The 23,890-nt window shown below is 50.2% G+C and overlaps 1 protein-coding gene and 1 long non-coding RNA gene across 5 annotated transcripts; one reads left to right on the forward strand and one right to left on the reverse strand.

The window, feature by feature from the left end:
• Positions 1-2,915: 2,915 nt before the first annotated feature.
• Positions 2,916-19,795, forward strand: TPM4 (tropomyosin 4). Of its 4 annotated transcripts, none has more exons than XM_082206694.1 (9): positions 2,916-3,109; positions 9,112-9,237; positions 11,558-11,691; positions 12,600-12,717; positions 14,475-14,545; positions 15,960-16,035; positions 16,332-16,394; positions 16,491-16,560; positions 18,792-19,795. In XM_082206694.1, exons 1-9 carry the CDS (start codon positions 2,996-2,998, stop codon positions 18,872-18,874), a joined length of 855 nt encoding a protein of 284 aa, XP_082062820.1. In that variant the 5' UTR covers positions 2,916-2,995; the 3' UTR covers positions 18,875-19,795. The 4 variants fall into 4 exon arrangements, with proteins under 4 accessions (XP_082062820.1, XP_082062819.1, XP_082062822.1 ...); XM_082206693.1 differs by lacking the exon at positions 18,792-19,795 and adding an exon at positions 17,580-17,823 and having other exon boundaries at positions 2,917-3,109; XM_082206696.1 differs by lacking the exons at positions 2,916-3,109; positions 9,112-9,237 and adding an exon at positions 10,639-10,788.
• A 1,677-nt stretch (positions 19,796-21,472) lies between these two features.
• Positions 21,473-23,608, reverse strand: LOC309523072. The gene is made up of 2 exons (XR_014215214.1): positions 23,067-23,608; positions 21,473-21,843 (listed from the first exon to the last, which is right to left on the reverse strand). It is a non-coding gene; the product is annotated as an uncharacterized lncRNA (long non-coding RNA).
• Positions 23,609-23,890: the final 282 nt, after the last annotated feature.

Raw genomic sequence — 23,890 nt, forward strand, 5'->3', positions numbered from 1 at the left:
CCGTATAGTTCAAGCTCTGGTTTTCCCAGTAGTGATGTATGGAAGTGAGAGCTGGACCATCAAGAAGGCTGATCAACGAAGAATGGATGCTTTTGAATTCTGGTGCTGGAGGAGACTCTTGAGAGTCCCATGGACTGCAAGAAGATCAAACCTCTCCATTCTGAAGGAAATCAGCCCTGAGTGCTCACTGGAAGGACAGATCCTGAAGCTGAGGCTCCAAGACTTTGGCCACCTCATGAGAAGAGAAGACTCCCTGGAAAAGACCCTGATGTTGGGAAAGATGGAGGGCACAAGGAGAAGGGGACGACAGAGGACGAGATGGTGGGACAGTGTTCTTGAAGCTACCAGCATGAGTTTGACCAAACTGTGGGAGGCAGTGGAAGACAGGAGTGCCTGGCGTGCTCTGGTCCAGGGGGTCACGAAGAGGCGGACATGACTAAACGACTAAAGAACAACAACAACATTCCATGCCCTCCAACATTTATCCCGTGAAAATAGGGACGTCCTATTCGATAATAATGAGGAGGTAAGTGACAGGGTGAGCTCCTGTTGCTCGGTCCCAGCTCCTGCCAACCTAGCAGTTTGAAAGCACGGCAAAGTGCAAGTAGATCAATAGGTACCACTCCGGCGGGAAGGTAAATGGCGTTTCCGTGCGCTGCTCTGGTTCGCCAGAAGCGTCTTAGTCCTGCTGGCCACTTGACCCGGAAGCTGTACGCCGGCTCCCTCGGCCAGTAAAGCGAGATGAGCGCCGCAACCCCAGAGTCGGCCACGACTGGACCTAATGGTCAGGGGTCCCTTTACCTTTAAGTAACTAGACAGCCATTAGAAGACACCAGAAGGCTGCCCTGTAAAGAGAAGTTTCTTCATGTTTAATTTTGTTTGTGCACACTGTATGTGGCTGGGTCAACGTGGTTAGAAGGGTGGGGTATAAATAATAAAATTATTCACCATCATCAGCATCATGGAACAGAGTGTCCCTGTTTTCATGGGAGAAATGCTGGAGGGTATGTCCTGGGGTGAAGGGCAAGTGGTGATTAATAAGAATAAGAATATTCTTCATCATCATCATAATTCAGAACGTATCCTGTTGTACACAAACTAAAGGAAAAAAGCCGCTTTTCTTCTTCTCTTCCCCTCTGCATTCAGACCTCCACCCTGGAATGGGAACCTGAATCTACACAGATATTTAAAAAACACTGTGAAAATGCTTTAAAAAAAACATTGTAAAATATATATGGAATTTGCCATTAGCTCCTCAGCGCCATCTAGTGCCCCATTTGTACAATGCACCCAAAACACGCTTAAAATGTTGTATCTGCAGCTCTTAATCAAAACTGACCACATGCAGAAGTATTTTTCAGCCTAGATTGGTTTGCAACCTCGCCTCTGCTTTTATTTCTGCCCGGTTGCCAGCCGGACACCTGTTCTGCTTCTTCCCTGCTTTGCTTTTCCGCTACCGCTGCCTCCTGACCCGCCCCAGAGCCGCCTCTCTCAATTCCCTTGATGTTTGTTCGAAAGTTCTCCATAAAAGGCCTCGGACCGTCTGCCTCGCCATTTCCTGGGAGACGGATCCTGTTTCGACTGGGCTCCGAACCAGAGCCGCTCTCCAGCTGCCTGGCCTGGTGGCAGAGAAGCAGCCCTCCTGAAGAGGGGCTTCTCCGGGGTCCAAGCATCTGGGAAATGGGCCATTTCCTTTGGGGCAGCAGCCCCAGTGCCAAGAAATTCTCGGCTTGCGATGCAAGAGCTTCCCAGAGCCTCAAACTCTTCCCCAACCAGTCGATTTGCAAGAGGCTGTTTTGAAAAGGTGAGCTCAGATTTTCCCAGGATCCCAGACGCCTTGCTCCCTGGCCCCACGGAAGGAGGGCGCTCTGCACATGCTCAAAGGGTGCCCTTTGCATGGCCCTCTGCCAGACCTCAGCTCGGCTTCCGCAAGCAATTTTGCAGTACCAGGACGACTTCTCCTTATCGAAGGAAAGGAGGCAGGTTTTCAGAGCCGGGCTCAGCCAGACGACCACCAGGAAGAACGAAAGGCTTAGCTCTGTTTGTGACAAGGGATGATTTACGCGGGGCCCAAAAGGGCTTGCGGCGGCCAGGACCCATTTCCACTGGGCTTTTATCTGGAGATGAAAGTATGAGGGAGAAAGCAAGGAGGACTAAGCTGGAATGCAAAGGCCGCTTCAGGCCCCGGGGAGCGCGAAAGCAGCCTCCAAAATACTCCGCAACCCTGTATCCTGTTTCCAGCTTTCTGCCACACACTTTGCTTGCCGTCGCCACCATCTTTCTGATTATGAATCGCAAAATCGTAGAGTTGGAAGGGTACCCCCAAAGGACATCCATCCCAACCCCTTTGCAATGCAGGAATCTCAGCTAAAGGATCCCGGACGGATGGCCGCCCAACCCCTGCTTAAAACCCTCCAAGGAAGGAGAGTTCGCCACCTTCCATTCCACAGTCAAACAGAAAGTTCTTCCTGATGTTGAGCCTCTCCTTTCTCGGAACTGGAAGCCATGGGTTCGAGTCCTGCCCTCTGCCAGCTGCTGCTGCTGCTGCTACAACCTTGGGAACTCACCGCATTTGAGCAGAGTTTGAAGCCCATGTGTTTTGGCCGAGGCCCTGCGCACTCCTTGCAAGATCTCCTTGCTCCATTCCCACCTGTAGGGTCTGGATCCTTCCCTATGGGTTGGGCCAAGTCTTGGCTCGGCTGCCCCACAGTGCCAGCCGAGGGAGCTTTGCGTCCCTGGCCCAGGCACTCGCTTCTGCCGGAAAGTTAAAAATGGAAACAAGTGCTTTTCTTTTCTTTAAAGACGCCGAGCTCCTAATAAGGTGTCGGGAGAGGGCTGGAGAGATTCTTCCCCACTTATTGTTGGCTACGTCAGCACAGTCAGGAGCTTAAAACCAGGAGCTCAAATATAGGGCCCCCCCAGTCGCCTGCTTGCCTGCCTGCCTGCCTGCCCTCTGCCCTAACTCTGTCCGCAGAATCTCCCGCCAGCCGCAAAGATGGAGGCCATCAAGAAGAAGATGCAGATGTTGAAGCTCGACAAGGAGAACGCCATCGACCGAGCGGAGCAAGCCGAGGCGGACAAGAAGGCAGCGGAGGACAAGTGTAAACAGGTGAGGGCGCAGAAGACGGGGGCAAGAGGCTTGAGGGGGCATGTGGGGGGAGAGGGGGGGCAGGCTGCCCCATTGGGAGGTCTAATACATACATTAACTGTCACTGCTGCTTTTATTTCGATTATGTGCTCTGTAGATTGATACGGAACGAATCTTTATTGCTAAAAAGCTACAACCAGACACGTCCAACAGGCAGGTTGTGATCTACTGGTAGATCGCTGGAGTTCTGTGGTAGATCACTGGTAGATCACTGGTCCCCCCCCTCAAGAAGCTGAACAAGTCTGGCTCCCAAAAAGCTCAACATTTTTGCCCCGGACCCTTCAAAAACATGGTTTTCCCCTTCCTAAGAAAAGCTCAACCACTTCAGCCTGAACTCCCCCAAAATGGGCCTTCCTCCTTCTTTAAAAAAAGCAAAAATAGCTCATCAACTTTGACCTGAACCCCACAAAAGGGGAGTAGATCACTGTGAGTAGATTGCAGTCTCTTGGGAGTTGGCCACCCCTGCTATAAGCCGCCGCAATCGGTCGCAACAAGTAGGATAATGAATTTAAAACTGGAACAACAACAGCAGACATACAAAAATGCAAAAAAATCACTCTTGCGTAAGTTAAGCACCCCGCTTCTCACACAGACACCCCCCTTATGATACTTGCCTTTGGTGCCCAGTTCTCAGCTTACTTGAAGCCGAGGCAAATTTTGCAACCTGTGCAAAATAATAAAGACATTATCGCCAGATAGCTAAATAGAGATTTGCTCAAGAGGAGGTCGGTTGGGGAGAGAGCCAAGGACGTAATCGAGGAATTTTTTTGTCTAGGGGGTGTATATAAAGGGCACGTAGATTTATATTCTGGTTTTATCCTGTGAACCGGCCTGAGACTTTGCAGCTATAGAGAGGTGTATATAGTCAACAAATAAATTATGCCCATTCTACAGACCGTGCCACTGAGGCACAAACTGCTAGGCGTCTCCAGAAGCAGCTTCTAGGGGGCTTACTCTCAGGTAAGGCTCTGCTGGGATGAAACGGGGACTGTTCACTCCTCCAAGACGCAGGATCTGCTCTGCAGGAACTCTCCAAAGCTACTTCTTCTTGTTTTTATCGTTTTTTGAGTCCGGAGAAACGTAGCAGAGGCAGCCCAGCAATCTCACTGGTTCCCCCGAATTTCCCCAAACAAGAGTGAGGTTGGTGGGAGGCTGGCTGCTTCCCTTCCTCATATTTCCCATGAAGAACAGATGAGCTCATGGCTGGATGTGATGGGCAGGATTAAGAGGCATTTATTTGCAGCTCTCCGCACCCGGGGAAAGAACACGGACGGCTCGCTACCTGGGTTTAACGCTGACCTTCTGGGATGAGGTGCTGGCAAACTCTGGGTCCCAGGGGTCTCCCTCTCCCTCTCTTCCCCCAGCGGCACTTTAAGCCGCTCCAGCTGGCACCAAAGGCCCAACCTCAGCTGTCTCTCAGCCGCAGCCCCCCAAACCCAAAGCGGGGAGCGGCCCAGTGACACACTGTGCAACCGTAACACCTGTCAAACAGAGGAGAAAAAATTCTCCCATGAAAATAGGGGTGTCCTATTCCATCCCCTCCAACGTTTCTCTCCTGAAAAGAGGGACGTCCTATTCCATCCCCTCCAACGTTTCTCCCATGAAAAGAGGGACGTCCTATTCCACCCCCTCCAACGTTTCTCCCATGAAAATAGGGACGTCCTATTCCATCCCTTCCAACGTTTCTCCCCTGAAAAGAGGGACGTCCTATTCCATCCCCTCCAACGTTTCTCCCATGAAAAGAGGGACGTCCTATTCCACCCCCTCCAACGTTTCTCCCCTGAAATAGGGACGTCCTATTCCATCCCTTCCAACGTTTCTCCCCTGAAAAGAGGGACGTCCTATTCCATCCCCTCCAACGTTTCTCCCCTGAAAAGAGGGACGTCCTATTCCATCCCCTCCAGCGTTTCTCCCCTGAAAAGAGGGACGTCCTATTCCATCCCCTCCAACGTTTCTCCCCTGAAAAGAGGGACGTCCTATTCCATCCCCTCCAGCGTTTCTCCTCTGAAAAGAGGGACGTCCTATTCCATCCCCTCCAACGTTTCTCCTCTGAAAAGAGGGACGTCCTATTCCATCCCCTCCAACGTTTCTCCCCTGAAAATAGGGACGTCCTATTCCATCCCTTCCAACGTTTCTCCCCTGAAAATAGGGACGTCCTATTCCATCCCCTCTAACATTTCTCCCCTGAAAATAGGGATGTCCTATTCCATCCCCTCCAACATTTCTCCCCTGAAAATAGGGACATCCTATTCCATCCCCTCCAACGTTTCTCCCCTGAAAATAGGGACGTCCTATTCCATCCCCTCCAACGTTTCTCCCATTAAAAGAGGGACGTCCTCTTCCATCCCCTCCAACGTTTCTCCCCTGAAAATAGGGACGTCCTATTCCATCCCCTCCAATGTTTCTCCCCTGGAAATAGGGACGTCCTATTCCATCCCCTCCAACGTTTCTCCCCTGAAAACAGGGACGTCCTATTCCATCCCCTCCAACGTTTCTCCCATTAAAAGAGGGACGTCCTCTTCCATCCCCTCCAACGTTTCTCCCCTGAAAACAGGGACGTCCTATTCCATCCCCTCCAACGTTTCTCCCATTAAAAGAGGGACGTCCTCTTCCATCCCCTCCAACGTTTCTCCCCTGGAAATAGGGACGTCCTATTCCATCCCCTCCAACGTTTCTCCCCTGAAAACAGGGACGTCCTATTCCATCCCCTCCAACGTTTCTCCCATTAAAAGAGGGACGTCCTATTCCATCCCCTCCAACGTTTCTCCCCTGAAAACAGGGACGTCCTATTCCATCCCCTCCAACGTTTCTCCCATTAAAAGAGGGACGTCCTCTTCCATCCCCTCCAACGTTTCTCCCCTGAAAACAGGGACGTCCTATTCCATCCCCTCCAACGTTTCTCCCATTAAAAGAGGGACGTCCTCTTCCATCCCCTCCAACGTTTCTCCCCTGGAAATAGGGACGTCCTATTCCATCCCCTCCAACGTTTCTCCCATTAAAAGAGGGACGTCCTCTTCCATCCCCTCCAACGTTTCTCCCCTGAAAACAGGGACGTCCTATTCCATCCCCTCCAACGTTTCTCCCATTAAAAGAGGGACGTCCTCTTCCATCCCCTCCAACGTTTCTCCCCTGGAAATAGGGACGTCCTATTCCATCCCCTCCAACGTTTCTCCCCTGAAAACAGGGACGTCCTATTCCATCCCCTCCAACGTTTCTCCCATTAAAAGAGGGACGTCCTATTCCATCCCCTCCAACGTTTCTCCCCTGAAAACAGGGACGTCCTATTCCATCCCCTCCAACGTTTCTCCCATTAAAAGAGGGACGTCCTCTTCCATCCCCTCCAACGTTTCTCCCCTGAAAACAGGGACGTCCTATTCCATCCCCTCCAACGTTTCTCCCATTAAAAGAGGGACGTCCTCTTCCATCCCCTCCAACGTTTCTCCCCTGGAAATAGGGACGTCCTATTCCATCCCCTCCAACGTTTCTCCCATTAAAAGAGGGACGTCCTCTTCCATCCCCTCCAACGTTTCTCCCATTAAAAGAGGGACGTCCTCTTCCATCCCCTCCAACGTTTCTCCCCTGAAAACAGGGACGTCCTCTTCCATCCCCTCCAACGTTTCTCCCATTAAAAGAGGGACGTCCTATTCCATCCCCTCCAACGTTTCTCCCCTGAAAATAGGGACGTCCTATTCCATCCCCTCCAACGTTTCTCCCATTAAAAGAGGGACGTCCTCTTCCATCCCCTCCAACGTTTCTCCCCTGAAAATAGGGACGTCCTATTCCATCCCCTCCAATGTTTCTCCCCTGGAAATAGGGACGTCCTATTCCATCCCCTCCAACGTTTCTCCCCTGAAAACAGGGACGTCCTATTCCATCCCCTCCAACGTTTCTCCCATTAAAAGAGGGACGTCCTCTTCCATCCCCTCCAACGTTTCTCCCCTGAAAACAGGGACGTCCTATTCCATCCCCTCCAACGTTTCTCCCATTAAAAGAGGGACGTCCTCTTCCATCCCCTCCAATGTTTCTCCCCTGGAAATAGGGACGTCCTATTCCATCCCCTCCAACGTTTCTCCCCTGAAAACAGGGACGTCCTATTCCATCCCCTCCAACGTTTCTCCCATTAAAAGAGGGACGTCCTCTTCCATCCCCTCCAACGTTTCTCCCCTGGAAATAGGGACGTCCTATTCCATCCCCTCCAACGTTTCTCCCCTGAAAACAGGGACGTCCTATTCCATCCCCTCCAACGTTTCTCCCATTAAAAGAGGGACGTCCTATTCCATCCCCTCCAACGTTTCTCCCCTGAAAACAGGGACGTCCTCTTCCATCCCCTCCAACGTTTCTCCCATTAAAAGAGGGACGTCCTATTCCATCCCCTCCAACGTTTCTCCCCTGAAAACAGGGACGTCCTATTCCATCCCCTCCAACGTTTCTCCCATTAAAAGAGGGACGTCCTCTTCCATCCCCTCCAACGTTTCTCCCATTAAAACAGGGACGTCCTATTCCATCCCCTCCAATGTTTCTCCCCTGAAAATAGGGGCGTCCTAAGGAAAAGTGGGACATTCTGGGATCAGATCAGATCAGAAACCAGGGCGGCTTCTGTTAATCCGGGGCTCTCCCTGGGAAATAGGGGCACTTGGAGGGTCTGTGGAAGGAAAGGGGCCATTAAGGTGTTGGCTGAAGGCCAGGTGAGTGGGAAAGGGGACGAGTGAGAAGTAGCCTCAGGCTCCCCCCCCCCAGCCACCCCGAAAAGAACACAATGCAGAGGGCAGAACAGGGCGTTCTTTCCCACAGCCAGATAACTTTATCGCTGGCCGGCTGCAAGATAAGGGAAGTGCTCATCAGAACCAGGGGAACTGGCACCCAGCACTGATCTGGAATGATATAAATAGCTGCTTTGAGAAAGCAGGATGGATTTATATGGGAAGGTGGAGGTGGAGGGAGAGAGGGAGAGAAATAGAGAGAGAGAGATAAGGCTCCTGAATACATTTTTTGGCTTCTCGGCCCAGGGATCAAAGGGGTGGTTTTCCATAAGTGGTTGCAAGAGGGTCACTGACCGGCCCCTCCAAAAAAATGTGCATCACAATTTACTGTTAAAATAAAACGCTGTTCTCTGACCCAACCAATTAAATCTCCATTGTTGTGGTTTTCCCTCTTGATGTTTCCTTCTTCTTTGTGGAAGCAAAGAGCGCAACATTAAAAAGATTCCTGGTGGATCACGATTCTCCGCTGCAGGCCTGCTTAGATCTGAGTTGAACACACTAGGAATTTTTTCTTGGGTTACTGTAAAGAAAAACACCAAATGAAAAAACCCAGATTTAAAAAAATCCAATTTTAATCCTGAAAAAGAGGACGTGTCTGGGAGAAATAGGACACATGGCAACCCAACGCCCTATCTTCTTCTCTGGCGATCCCTCGTAGCCAAGTATAAGATTGCCTTCCATGAACACGGTTTTAGCAGTGAGTCCATAAGTGACTATGGAGGCCAATTCTGGATCCACACGACCTTCCACAGTGGGGACATTGGTTTCCGGGCAGGAGTTGATCCCGGTGTGGATTTGCCAAGCGTGCCTTCCTCTTAGCATGTTTCTCCCTTGTGTCCTGAGTTTGAGTGTCTTCAAATCCCACAACACCTTTGGTCAAGGCTGTTCTCCAACTGGAGCGCTCGCAGGCCAGAGTTTCCCAGTTGTCGGTGTTTATACTACATTTTTTAAGACTTGCCTTGAGAGAGTCTTTAAACCTCTTTTGTTGACCACCAGCATTACGCTTTCTATTTTTAAGTTCGGAATAGAGGAGTCGCTTCGGAAGACGATCATCAGGCATCCGCACAACATGACCAGTCCAACGATATTGCTTTGACACTGGCAATCTTTGCTTCTTCCAGGACACTGGTATTCGTTCACCTGTCTTCCCAAGTGATGTGTATGTAATAATCTGCAATATTATCTTTCCCTCTATTTCGGCAGGTGGAGGATGAACTGGTGTCTCTGCAGAAGAAGCTCAAAGGCACAGAGGACGAGCTCGACAAATACTCCGAAGCCCTCAAGGATGCTCAGGAGAAGCTGGAGATGGCAGACAAGAAAGCCACGGATGTACGTAGGCCGGCCACGCCAAACTTCGGGCTGGGGGGGGGGTCCTCTGGGTTTTTTGGTCTATGATTCCCATCAACTTCTACAGTGGCCCATGCCAAGGCAGCAGTACTTGGCCTGTAAGGTAAAGGTAAAGGGACCCCTGACCATTAGGTCCAGTCGTGACCGACTCTGGGGTTGCGACGCTCATCTCGCTTTACTGGCCAAGGGAGCCGGCGTACAGCTTCCGGGTCGTGTGGCCAGCAGGACTAAGCCGCTTCTGGCAAACCAGAGCAGCACATGGAAATGTCGTTTACCTTCCTGCCGGAGCGGTACCTATTGATCTACTTGCACTTCGAAGTGCTTCTGAACTGCTAGGTTGGCAGGAGCTGGGACCGAGCAAACGGGAGCTCACCCCGTCATTGCGGGGATTCGAAAGGAGGAGAAGGAGGAAAGCCAAAAAGGCTTTGGACGACCTCCCTGGAAAAAGTTCAGCTACGCCAGGGATGGGGGCTGAGGAAGAAATATAAAGTGCCTGTTCAGGTTGGCGAAGACGTTTGGAGAGCAGGGGCGCCAGCTGGAATAAAAGACTGGATAAAATTCTGGCTTCAAAGATAATAAACCAAGATGCAAGAAAAGCGTAGGGAGAATTCGGGGAATGTTGAAAGAATTTCAGCATCTATCCCTGTAGAGGACCAGGCAGCTAAATTAAGGAGGAGGAGGAGGGGAAGGATATTTTGAACAACTGAAGAGTAAAGAGGAACCTTAGCGGAGGGAGAATCTCAGCTCCAGATTTTTGAGGATTTTTTGGGGGGGCTACGCCCCTGGCCCCGGCGCCTTTCCCCCGTGCGCCTCGGCTGGAGACCCAGAAAGAGCGCGTGGCTTCGGGGGCCTTTCCAAACCCCGAGGGAGGAGCACCGAGGAATTTTTTGGGTGGGTGGGGGGCCTTCTTGAAAATATGGGGGCGCCCGGCTCCCCCTAGATGCCCCCCGTGGTGAGCTCCGTTGCCTTTAGCAGAGACACCTGCCGTCCAGGTGGGCAGAAAGGGGGCTCCGTCCAGGGTTGCTTCCCTCGGACAGAGCGAGGGGTCCCGTCTGATGGCTTGGGGCTCCCCGTCCCCTGAGCAGGAGCAGCCCAGCCTCTGCCCGCCCCGTCCCGGCTAGCGGACCTCGGAGGTGCCCTCCTCCTTTGCGCGCCACCCCGAAGGGGCTGTCCTCGGGGGTTGTCCCAGCGGTGGCCACGTCACGATGCGCCAGCGGTGCCGACGTCACGGCCCCTCCCCCGTCCCCTCCCTCCTCCTCCTCCTCCCCTTCCTCCCGCCCGACGCCGCTGCGCCCTCGCCAACGCGCACCGGAGGAGCCGCGCCCTTGGCTTCCTTTGGCCGTCGCCGCCGCCGTCGCCGCCGTTGCCGCCTCCACGTGTGGTTCGGGATCCGACGGGATGGCGGCCGCCACGGGCTCCCTGGAGGCGGTGAAGCGCAAGATCCAAGCGCTGCAGCAGGAGGCTGACGAGGCCGAGGACCGCGCCCAGATCCTGCAGCGCCAGCGCGACCAGGAGCGCGAGCTGCGCGAGAAAGTGAGAGCCGTCGGAAGAGGAGCCTCGGCGGGGCGCCTCCTCCGCCGCCGCTGCGCGCCTCTCCAGCCTTTCTCTCTCCGCTCTCCTCCTCCTCCTCCTCCTCTGCGCTCCTGCTGCCCCGGGACGCCCCGTCGGGGGAGAAGGGCGCGCCGTCGCTGCCGCCCGTTCCCCTCGCTTAGGATCGCCTTGGGCCGGAGCCGGGAAAGGCCGAAGAGGCGCCCGGAGGGGGGAGAGCCCCAGCCGTCGAGGGTCCTCCGCCCGACGCCTCTGCAAGATGCTCCCGGGGCTGCGCGCGCCTCCTCCCGGCTCCTTCTGCGCCTCCTTCCCGCTGCGCCTGGACGCCTGGAGACCCCAGGGCCGGACCTCGCTCCGACGGGACGGGACACCTCCTCCTTCTCCTCCTTCTCCTGCTTTTTCTCTCCTACCTGTCCTCACCTGGCGTCCTCCTCTTTCCGGGCCTTTCGGGGGCTGCCAGGTAGGAAGCAAGGGGAGCCCCCCCCCGCAAGGAGACCTGCTACTGCCAGAGCAAGCACTGGCCATGGGTGAAAATGTGGGGTGCGGGGGGCGCCCTAAAACTTAAACCATCCCCCCTATCCTCAGGAGACCCAGTTAGCCAGAGCTGGAGCAATGGGGGGGGTGTTAACCGGTTTTTTTCTGCCCCCTTTGCGTGTTCCAAACTGGCTCTTTGACCCGGGTGAAATTCAGCCTCGTTTCGTCCTTGCGTCACCCAGCCCCAGTGGCTCACTCCCCCCTCTGTGTTTCCCCACAGGCAGAAGGGGATGTGGCTTCCCTGAACCGCAGGATCCAGCTGGTGGAAGAGGAATTGGATCGGGCCCAGGAGCGTCTGGCTACCGCGTTGCAGAAGCTGGAGGAAGCCGAAAAGGCGGCCGATGAAAGCGAGAGGTACGTGGGGGGAGGCGTAAGGGGCTTGCAGAGGAAAGTTCGTAGCCCCACAGCAGCTGAGGCTGCCCAAAGTAGTAATAATGATGAAAATATAATAATAATAATTTTGTTATTCGTACCCTGCCACTCTGGGCAATTTCCAACACACATAAAACATACATGAAGCATCAAAAACTTCCCTATACAGGGCTGCCTTCAGATGTCTTCTAAAAGTTGACATCTGGTGGGAGGGCGTTCCACAGCGCGGGTGCCACCACCGAGAAGGCCCTCTGCCTGTAACTTGGCTTCTCGCAGTGAGGGAACCACCAGAAGGCCCTTGGGAGATGGACCCCGGTGGACGATGGGGGTGGAGACACTCCTTCAGGTCTACTGGGCCATTTAGGGCTTTCAGGGTCAGCCCCAACACTTTGAATTGTGCTCAGAAACGTCCTGGGAGCCAGTGTAGGTCTTTCAGGACTGGTGTTATGTGGTCTCCACTCCCAGTCCCCAGTCTAGCTGCCACATTCTGGATTAGTTGCAGTTTCTGGGTCACCTTCCAAGGCAGCCCCACGGAGAGCACATTGCAGTAGTCCAAGCGGGAGAAAACCAGAGCATGCACCACTCTGGCCAGACAATCTGCGGGCAGGGAGGGTCTCATCCTGCCTAGCAGATGGAGCTGGTGGACAGATGTCCTTCCTGGTTGTAGAATAGTGGGGAAGGGCAAGAGAGTCTACCCTCCCACCTTTTGCACCTCCCAAATTTAGGATTCGTCCCCAACTGTGACCGTTGGAATGAGTAGACCCCAAATTAGACACCTCTCAGTTCCGAGACGCGGGCTCGACCTGGTCTCATCCGATAAGGGCCTGAGCGTTGCAGGTGGGGAATGACGGGTGTTTGGGAGTTCAGAACGGCTCCTCTTGTGTCTCCAGAGGCATGAAGGTGATCGAAAACAGAGCCATGAAGGACGAGGAGAAGATGGAAATTCAAGAGCTGCAGCTGAAGGAAGCCAAGCACATTGCAGAGGAGGCTGATCGCAAATACGAAGAGGCGAGTTGGGGGGCTCTCCTGGGGGGAAGTGGTGATGGTGGGGGGCTGCACAGGGCCAGGTTTGGAGGCAGACCCCTCTAGCAGCCCCTTTTGGCATTCCTTGCCGCAGGCAAAATGGACCTGAATCGTTCCAAAAAACCAATCATTATTATTTATAAATTTTCAGAACGAATTCTTAAGCAAAAATGGCTTCATCATCTTCTTTTTCATCCAGTGAGGATATTATTGTATGGGGCGGGGACTTTCTGGGGTTTGTTTTAAGAAGCAAGTTCCTAAATCTGTTCAGATTTAAACAAGCAGAAAGCATACAACGCTTTTGGGTTGAGACAAAATTGCAAGGGCGCAGAACAGGAAACATTCAAAAGCCCGGGAAGAAGAGACCAAGACGTGATTGTAACAAGGTTTCCAACGTTGAGAGCAGGAATCAAAACTTTAGTAGAGAGAAAACAACAGATTGAATTGTGTTACTTATCAATGAACGTTTCAGCAAAGTTTCTGCTGTAATTATACTGAAGATTTGACATTGCAGCGCAGATCTTCCTTCTCTGCCTTTCAAACTCAAGCCCCACAAATATCTCCCTACCCTTTAAAAGTCAGTATTTGTTATTCTTTAACTAGGACATATGGAAACAAAGAAGCGCTCCGTTGCATGAATAGAAAGCAGCGATACCAAATCTGAAGGTTCTGGCAAAAGAACCTGAATCGCTGCATTTAATTAATTTTATTTTGCAACTGCAGGGACCGGGAGATAAATCTCTGGTTCTGCGATTTGGGACAGAGCAAGCTGCGATCGTTAGACCGAGAGATAAAGTTGTGAGGTCACTTCCTGCAGCTCGGAGGGTTGCATCCGGCTTGGAGGCCAGGGGCATGTCACAGCCCCCCCCCCCGCAAAAAAATGGCAGCTTCCTGTGTTCCTATCTGGTTTTTGCAAATCTTTTCTTTCACTCCACGTGGGGTCTGTGACCAGTGCCGGATTTACGTATAAGCTAAACAAGCTCTAGTTTAGGGCCCCACTCTCTTGGGGGCACCCCAAAAAATTCAACGGGGGGAAAAAACCTGGATGTGCATTTCCAAAATATAAGATAAGAAAAGAAATAAAATAAAGCCTGCAGACAGCAACAGTGTTTTGTGTTGCGTAGGCTCCTATTTGTGATGTGCAAATGGCTTGAGATGCCTATGAGGTCCATAAATCACCATATATATTCAACACAAAAAAACCAGCGGCAATTTGTTGTGGACAAAGGACAGCTGGACATAGAAAGGGCCCCGTTACCTTCAGGAGCTGAGGGCCGCATCAAACCTAAATCCGGCCCTGGGTCTATCCATGCCGTAACTCAGCCTTTCTCAACCTGTGGGTCCCCAGGTGTTGTTGAACGACAACTCCCATCACCTCTAGCTAGCAATGCCAGAGCTCAGGGATGATGGGAGTTGTAGTCCAACAACATCTGGGGACCCACAGGTGGAGAACTGCTGCCCTAGCTGGCAAGGTCAAGGATTATTATGGGGTGTGTGTGTTACAGGCTGCCTCCCCTTACCCACGATTTCATAAACTGGTACCCCCCTCCAATTCTGGGCTCCTTCTTTCCCACTTTCCCCTTTGCAACCGATGGGCTCCTTGCAAATTTTCAGATTTTCTCCAGCTGGCTGCTTTGACATTAGGAGGAAATTCCTTTTGGATGTTTCCTGCCCCTCTATTTTTGGAGCCCTGCAAAGGCTCCCGAGGTTTCCTCTTCTCTGATCCGTTACGCTTCCTGCAGGTTGCACGGAAACTGGTCATTCTGGAGGGAGAACTGGAAAGAGCAGAGGAGCGAGCCGAGGTTTCTGAGTTGTGAGTATCCCTTGACGCATCTGAATGGAGCCTGGAAGCCCCTCTGCCCCAGCAAGGCTGCTTTGGAGAGAGATTTCTCGAGGGTTGCCATTCAGTACTTGGGCGTGATCTCAGTGGGGTGGGGGTTTTTTGGTGCCTCGTTGATTTTAGTGGGACATGGGGGGTTTCCAGGGATTGGGGGAGCAGGAGGTTAATGGGAAGTAGATTCTGGGGGGCACAGATTGCCCCCATCTCTGCTCAGGGTCGTGACAACTGGACCTGAACTCGCCACTTCAGCCAGAAACACTCATTTGTGTGAATATTGGGACTCTGCAATAAATAAGGAAGTCGGCTCTCCCAGCAAAGGCGGTGTTTAAAGTGTGTGTGTGTGTGTGTGTGTGTGTTTCTGTGTGTGTATATCTATATCTATCTATCTATCATCTATCTATCTATCTATCATCTATCTATCTATCATCTATCTATCTATCATCTATCTATCTATCATCTATCTATCATCTATCATCTCAATATTTGGATCTTGAATTGTTCTTTGTTGTATGTTTATATTTTTTACAATCACACACACACACACACACACAATCACACACACACACACACACACGTGATTGTAAAAAATATAAACATACAACAAAGAACAATTCAAGATCAAAATATTGAGATTACTCTGAATTTCCCAACTCGCCCCCCTCCATCCCTTCCATGGGTCCTGAGGGTAATATTTACAACTGCATATCCATACTTATCCAAATTTTGTTTTATCCTTCCCAATTATCCATACTTTCTGTTACATTACAAGTGTGGTTAAGATCCTGCCAATGTTAAAACTCTCTTAAGCAGGTTAAAAACTTTCCCCATTCTTTAAAAAAATTATTGTCTTCTTGGTTTCTGAGCTTCCCAGTTAATTTTGCCATTTCGGCATAGTCTATCAACTTTGTTTGCCATTCTTCAAAATCCATATTCATTTTATAACATAACATAACAACTATTACATAGCTGACTAAATTAAAATATACCTAATTGCTATAGACTTCCCTTCACTGTATATAAATGCAATGCGATTAGAAATATTATATTAGAAATTTTTATAAATTCTCCTGTACCCCCCACTCCTCTTCACCCATGTGAGATCTCAATATTTTTTTTACTTCTTCCATCTTGTTGTGTTGTTGTAGTTTAATAATTATTCAATTGCTTCTTTTATTATTTCATTGCTTACCTGCGCGTTTTACACATGATCTATTTAGGTTCCAGTTCTGGAACCATGTTTTTTCATGTACATTATCTCCCAGAGAGAGTTTAAAGTCTGGGGGGCTCTTGAATGCGTTGTTAAACAAAGGCGGGGGGGACCCACTTGGGAGAGTAGGGGGAACGACGACAAGCGCTGACCCCCAGTCCCTATTTCCCCCTCTGGCAGGAAGTGCAGTGACCTTGAAGAGGAGCTAAAGAACGTCACCAACAACCTCAAGTCGCTTGAAGCTCAGTCGGAGAAGGTTGGTAGCAGCCCTTGGAAGAAGTTGGGACTGAAGAGGCAGACTGGCTGGGAAGTGGGGGCTCCCCTCCCCAGCCCCCCATCAAGCCCAGCCTTGTTTGGGGAGAGCAGCCTTCTGCAGAGAAGTTGGGGAACAGCTTGATCTTTGAGGCGTCCCTCTTCTGGCTCTTGAGGAGGCTGCCCCAGGGTGCTGCCCGCCTCGGGGTGACTGGCGAGTGTGGGAATCAGCGGCGGTCTCAACTGTTGCCCAGGATTTCCTAGGAATAAAGGAGCCTGTTTTTGACCTGTTTTTTATAGTACTCTGAAAAAGAGGACAAGTACGAAGAGGAAATCAAGGTTCTGACTGACAAGCTGAAGGAGGTGAGGTTCTTGGGTGGCCGAGTTGGTTTTGGGGTGGGGTGGGGTCCCTGCTCAGTGGTCACAGTTCCCTTTTCTCAATCTCCTCCGTGTCTCTAGGCTGAAACGCGAGCCGAGTTCGCAGAGAGAACGGTTGCCAAACTGGAAAAGACGATCGACGACCTGGAAGGTATGAGGCTGTTGCGTTGAAGTGTGTGTGATTTAAGTTGCCGAGTTAGTATTCGGGTTTCTCTTGCCGTGTGTCTGTGGCTAGCCCCAGGAAGTACATATCTGCCCCCTGAGCTGTGGCCGGACTCTCACCTCTGTGTGGTCAGGCTGAGAATAAAGACCAGGAAGTCTTGGGGTGACTTCAGTCCCTGTACAGTGGTCCCTTGGTTCTCAAAATTAATCCGTTCTGGAAGTCCATTCCAAAACCAAAGCATTCCAAAACCAAGACGTGCTTTCCCATAGAAAGTCATGCAAAACGGATTAATCTGTTCCAGACTTTTAAAAACAACCCCTAAAACAGCAACTTAACACAAATTTTGCTATCTAACGAGACCATCGATCTATAAAACGAAAGCAATAATCAATGCACTGTACTATTAAATAAATAAGACAGTATTGTAGATGATAAAAATGAAACTTTATTTTTTGTCTTTCCTGCACTGATGACGGTCATTGTTTGGATGGTGGGCTTTTATCCATTTCCGCAGTCACACAATCAATCAGTAGCTGAACTGGGTTCCACGCAGTCACAAAAACAAATGAATCGAAAAAGCTTCAAAAACAAAAATGCAAAATAAGGAGCAAAAGCGCCAAACTTTATCCGTTCCGGAAGTCCGTGTGACTTCTGAAATGTTCGGAAACTGAGGCGCGGCTTCTGATTGGCGCAGTCGCCCCGGAAACAATAGCCGACAGCCGCATCGGACGTTCGGCTTCCAAAAATCATTCGAAAACCGGAACACACACTTCCAGGCTTTCGGAGTTTGAGAACCAAGGCATTTGAGAACCACTTTATTGTCCTTTTTGCAAAACTACTGGGCTTTAACGTAGGTGGAAGTGTTTGGGACAAACTAATGCCTCTCTTATTGCTGAAATCTTTCTGAAAATCTCCTCTGAAATGTTTCTGTGTGTATTTTTTTAACGTTCCCTTTCCTCCTTCTCCCTTTTCTCCTCCTCCTCCTGCTCTGTTTCTCTGTCCGGCAGACGAGCTGTATGCTCAAAAGCTGAAGTACAAAGCGATCAGCGAGGAGCTGGACCACGCTTTGAACGATATGACTTCCTTGTAGGAAGATAAATCAATCGCTGTGACCTCTCTGCCAGCTCTCCTGCCCTGCCTAAGAACTTGCTGCCTCCGTGTGCCTTCTTCACAAGTTTCCCAGTCTTTTTTCCTGTCTTCCTTTTTTCTGTAAAAACTTGCTTCCATTAAAAAACCCCTAAAGTTCTTGTATTCCCTCTCTGCTTATTCATTTTCTCCATTTCCTATACAAAAGGCGTCTCTCCCTCTCGCTTGCTTCTCTATTATTAGACGGTTTTCCGAGGTCTAAGGTGGCTTAATAGCTTAAAACAATTCATACAGAAAAAGATTTCACAGCACTCAAATGGACTATAACTAGCCAAGCCGAAAGCTAGAGGCAAAAAATGTCGGTTTGTTGTCCTGTTTTTAATTATTTCCTTGTTTTTATCCTGTATTTTATTCTGCCCTGAGATGTTATGATGAAGGGTGGTAGACAAATCTAATAGATAAATTAAATATTACACCACAGCGCTATGTATTTTGGGCTGTGGTTTTTACCCGAACTTCCACATACCCTCAAGAAAGATGCCTTTTTTCTATGTGAGCCCAGTCCTTTTTGTAGCTTGCTGGAAATCATGGATCTCAGAGACAAATAAAGGTAAAGGTAAAGGTACCCCTGCCCGAACGGGCCAGTCTTGACAGACTCTGGGGTTTGTGCGCCCATCTCACATCTATTGGCCGGGGGCCAGCGCTGTCCGGGGACACTTCCGGGTCACGTGGCCAGCGTGACAACGCTGCTCTGGCGAGCCAGAGCCGCACACGGAACGCCGTTTACCTTCCCGCTGGTAAGCGGTACCTATTTATCTACTTGCCCCCGGGGGTGCTTTCGAACTGCTAGGTGGGCAGGCGCTGGGACCGAGCAGCGGGAGCGCACCCCGCCGCGGGGATTCGAACCGCCGACCTTTCGATCGGCAAGCCCTAGGCGCTGAGGCTTTAGCCCACAGCGCCACCCGCGTCCCCTCAGAGACAAATAGCCAAAGCTTATTCAGAGGGGTGTCTGCCTTGATAAAAAAAACCCACAACAGGAGATTGGTTGCAACTAGAATAGAGCCGTCCTAGTCAGACATGCCCCTTGAAACGGGCGTCTCAAAATAAACTTGTCTCCCATTCATTCTCATCAGAAAAAGTTGCCCAGGCGAAAGAAGAGAACCTGACTTTGCACCGGACGCTGGATCAGACCCTCAGCGAGCTTGGCAGCATATAACTCCGAGCGGGAAAAAGCACCCCGACTACGGGAAGCCAAGAGGATCCTGCCAAAAATAGCGGCTTCCTCTTTGAATCCACTTCTTTTCTCCTGCTTCCTCTCTCTCGTCTTCCCCGCCTTTCAGATCACACAAAATGCCAGCCTTCTCTTATCCTCCCTCTTTCCCCCTTTAAGCATTGAGGTTTTGGGCACCAACTGAATGTAGTTTATTTTTTGTTTGTTCGTAATCCTCTGCGGCAGAATGTTGCGAAACCAGGAAAGCTGTGCGCCAAGGCATCTGTTTCCCGCAGGGCTGCTCCGAAGGTGTTACCTTCTCTCGATAACTGGAAATGCACGTGTTTTGTGCAAAACCGAGCAGGGAGCATGGGCCCAGTTGAGGCGACAGGGAAACGGAGCTCATGGCGGTAGTTAGCGTCATTTTCTTAGCTGCCGTTTCTTACTGCAATCGCAAAAGGGCGGAAAACTCTCTTGCAGAAGAGCAAAGTTTATGCAGAAAGCCTGCACATTCCGCCGGAAGACGGCTTTCTTTCGCCGTCTTCCTCGTTTACAGAAAGTTCGTAAAACTAGAAGCTTACACATTCCATGGGAAGGCTAGATGCACTGGCTTCCTAGTTTACAGAGCTGTGCCAAAATACTATTTCTTTGTGTGTGTGTGTGTGTTTCGTCTCCTTGAACATCTTGAGAAGCAGACCAAAATAAGCAGAAGTCATTTCCCGTTGGCCAATCTTAGGGTGCTCTGACAGGGAAACGGCAGCTTCTGCACTTCTGTATTTATTAATTTTTTTGCAAGGAGGGTGGAAGGAAGGGAAACGGGCAACATGAATTCAACCACCCAATCCCTCTAAATGTATCCTGTTAACATGGCTATAGCTTTTTTTTATTTTAAAGATTTTCATCTAATAATAAAACCTTTCTCTCCCCGATACACATTTCCACTTTGTGGGGCATTTGTTAACATAATGAATCGGGGCCGGGTTTGGGTTTGATGAAGCCCTCAGCTCCTGAAGGTAATGGGGCCCTTTATATGTCCAGCTGTCCTTTGTCCACAACAAATTGTGGCTGTTTTTTGTGTTGAATATATGCTGTGTATGGCCATTGATGAACCTAATAGGTATCTCAAGCCATTTGCACATGTGGCCATAGAACCAGTCCATGCAGAATGTAGGCACCCTATATATAGAAAGGAGCAAACCTGTGATATTTTAGGGAGCAGGCGGGGCCCATGACTTACACCATAGGAGCCTACACAACACAAAACACTGTTGCTGTCTGTAGGTTTTATTTTCTATCTAATATTTTGGAAATGTACACCCAGGTTTTTTTGGTGGCCCCCAAGAGAGTGGGGCCTCAAGCTAGAGCTTGTTTAGCTTATACGTAAATACGGCACTGTAATGAATATGGATTTAGTGCTGAAATCGTACCAAAGGGCACAGGGGTGTGGGGTTTGGAGTAAGAGGTGCTCCCTTCCCTGAATCGGACAGGGAGCAGCAGCAGTGTTCAGGGGAATGACAAACCGCTTGCTGTTTTTTTTTGAAGCTCTGGAACGTTGGAGACTTCTGACTGGCCGGAAAAGCTGTAGAAAGAGAGGAATGTTTCTTTGGCATTTCAGACTCTTTCTAGGTCATCGGCAAATGTGTTTTGGTGGGGAGATGGGAGGAGAGGCTCTGCTGATCGCATCAGAAGGTGGTTCCACCCAGGGGGGTTGGCATTGCTGCTGCTGGAAACTATTTTCCGCGAGAGACTTGAGAAATGATTCCCAAATGCTGGCTATCTTCAGGCAAATAAACGCTGCCGTAGCTGCTGCCCAGCGCAGCCTCCCTGGGGGGAAAAGGGATCCCTGATTTGTGTCCTGCTTTTCATGGTTCCACTTACTGAATAGTGCCAACAAGTCCCTTATTGACTTATGGAAGGCTCAAACAAGAATAAAACCACGCCTGGCTTTGATTTGGAGGCAGCTGTCTGAGCCTGAGAAACAGCAGAAAGGAAAAGGCATGGATGGGGGCCCTTGAACTAAAATCAGAAGCCAGAAAGTTGGTGCATGCGCCTGTTTTGTGTTTTTGCAGTGTTAACACTTTTTATAAAACGGATTGAGGGGCTCCTGTTTCTGTTTCCTTTAGCCTGTCCTTTTCAAACACGCAAGCGAGTTTGTGTGTTTCAGGACATGGCTGATGTTGACTTAGCCACACCTGAAGTTGGCTCTGTCCAAAGTTGGGTCACTTCCACGTTTAAGAACTGCCTTTTGCTTTAAAATACATTCATTCGCCTCTTTGGACAGAGAGACGCTGTTTTTCTGTGTTTTAAATTTTCTTCAGGAGCAGTTTTGGTTTTAAAATGTTGTTTAACGAGTCCCCGTGCGCTGGGCTTTCCTAGTCAAGTGCCGTGGGGAGGAAAAGCAACACATTTCAATTGTTGGTTTAATAAAAAGGATGCAAATAGGCGTTATATGTCTTGGCAGCTGTCACTAGTCATGTTCTAGGAAGAAGGGGAAACGCCCTCAAATGCAGGGCAGCAGTCAGGAGAAGGAGAACCGATGAGCTGGCGGTAAATAAAGCAAAACACATTAACCGTTTAGTCACAGAATCCTGATCAAACCAAACGTTTTGTATATGGCTGCCCTTGCCTTTATTTAAGCTAGAGTCAGATTCATTGTTTAAATACGTGATAATATAATGGGAACATCCAGTGGAGATTTTCGGCAGGTAAAGAACAGCAGCCATTTACTTGAAGCTGTAAGATCCAGGTGTTCAATCTACTTTAAAACGCAAGTTTAATCGAACCAGTTACAGAAGGTTGTGCCGAACAAGGTCTCCAATCCGGAAACTGTCCCGTCTGATGAGTTGTCCCCTTTTAGCAAAACGAGACAAGCCTGGGGAGCGGGGGGGAAGCAAAACAGAAATGGCTCATTTGGTCCAGCTGACTTTTGGGATGTCGTAATGTTCTGTCAAGGTGTCCAGGTGCCGATTAAAATCCTAGGATGGGAAGGGAGAGAGAGATGGAAAATCAAGGCAACCAAAGCGACTTCAATCATCTCGGAATATATTTTCATACCCACGTTTAATTATATATGCCTGCCTACTTCAGGGAAGCCTGATCAATGCTAACGGAAGGCAGATTAGCCCCGTGTTCCAGTTAGCCAGCCACGGCAAGAAAGCATCGCTTGCCGGGCACATCGCTGAGGCCGGCTTGCGAGTGGGATGGGTGAGCCCTTCTCTGCAAGCAGACAGGTTAGATTTGACAGCAATTCGGAGCCCCGCTTGCAGCCCAAATATGGCTATAAGAACAGCATTCATCAGGGGAAAAAGAGGACACCGATTTCCACAAAATGTGCAAAGTTAGAAACCGCTTCTTTACAAAATGCATCGCAGAGGGGGAGACTGTGGGCAAGGAATTAACAATCTGCTGGCTAGACGCTAATTTCAAGGCCCCAGCCTGCCAAAGAGAATAACTTTCCTCTGTAACGAAGGGCACACAGCCACCGTGAGGCAAAGAGGGAGACCGGGAAATTCTCTCTCCTGACATTTGTGATGACAACCCGGGGGGAAACCCCTAACACCCCCACCTCTCTCTTCAAGCCTTGGCCCAGTATCCCCCCCCCCCATCGTTCTGCTCGGACACTGAGGTCCAGCTCTGAGGGCTTTCTGGTGGTTCCCTCCCTGAGAGAAGTGAGGCTACAGGGAACCAGGCAGAGGGCCTTCTCGGTGGTGGCACCCTCCCAGCAGATGTCAAGGAAATAAACAACTATCTAACTTTTAGGAGACATCTGAAGGCAGTCCTGTTTAGTTAAGTTTTTAATGAGCGATGTTTTATTCTGTTTTTAATATTCTGTTGGAAATCGCCCTGAATGGCTGGGGAGGCCTGGGCGGGGTATAAGTAAGAAATTATTATTATTATTCAAGCAGTACATGGAGGAAGCCACAGAGCTCGGAGGTCAGGGTTGCCATGCTTCGCACGCAGAAGGTCCCTGGTTCCACATTGCGGCCGAAGGACCCAGGCAGTAAGTGTTAACAAAGAGACCTTCTCTGCCTACACAGCAGAGTCCTTGCAGTCCTTCCTCTTCGCTCGCCGCTGCAGGATCCTCACCTCTTTGCACGCCCGTTCCTCCCATCCTTCCCTTTGCACAGGAAAACCATTCCCCAGAACCTCTTGTCAGAGCTGTTTAAGGCAGCATCTCTCCCTTGGGGCAGCGACTCACCTCCACTCTTTGCTTGTGGGTTTTGGATGCTTTCTTCAGGATCCTCTCGATTTGCTGCAGGGCAGGGGGAAAAAAGAAGAGCGGTTACTTTTGTCCCTCCTCAGCGCATCTCCCCTGTGTTATAGGAATTCTAAGGTCTTATATATGTAAAATAAGCGTTCATAAACGTACAAGGCAAACACATACGTAAGTATATAAACCACGTGTCTGAAATAGCACAGGAGAGCAATCCTGAAGCTATTTTGACTCTCCCAAATTGACGTCAAATATTTCTCTGCAAGGAGGAAGGAAATGGGGAAAGCTTTCCAATTGCCTTTGGACTGTAAGGGCTCACACCTCCCTTTGCAAATACAGCCTGGCAAGTATCTGTTCAGCTGAGCAAACTATCAATATGCATAAGAGATTTGGGAACTGAGTATTGACCATCTCCAAGGAATGGCCAGGCGACCCAGAAAAGGCAATTGATAAGGTATGATCAGGTCTCCTGGCAGACAGGAGAGAAGCAACACACTCCCATTTCTGCTGGGGACCACCTCTTTCTGTGATGTTTTGGGGGTGGTCTTGAGCTACAGGGGAGGCAATTCGAAAAGTCTATATAAGAGCTTGCGCACCAATGTTCTGGGTTCCTCCTCCCTCCTGTGTGTGGGGAGTGAGGGCCCTGTTGCAACAGTTTAATAAAGACCAGGCTTACGAGCTGCTGGGCTTCTCAATATTCTCTGCTTGGCCTCTGTTCTTTTCTCCTACCGATAGGGAACCCACTTAAGGACTCTAGATGAACTCTTGGGTACCCCATAAGGGAAAGGGAGCAGTATTTTTCTTATAAC

This window comes from Podarcis vaucheri, assembly GCF_965113315.1.
Source record: "Podarcis vaucheri genome assembly, chromosome: 18".
NCBI classification, from domain to species: Eukaryota; Metazoa; Chordata; class Lepidosauria; order Squamata; family Lacertidae; genus Podarcis; species Podarcis vaucheri.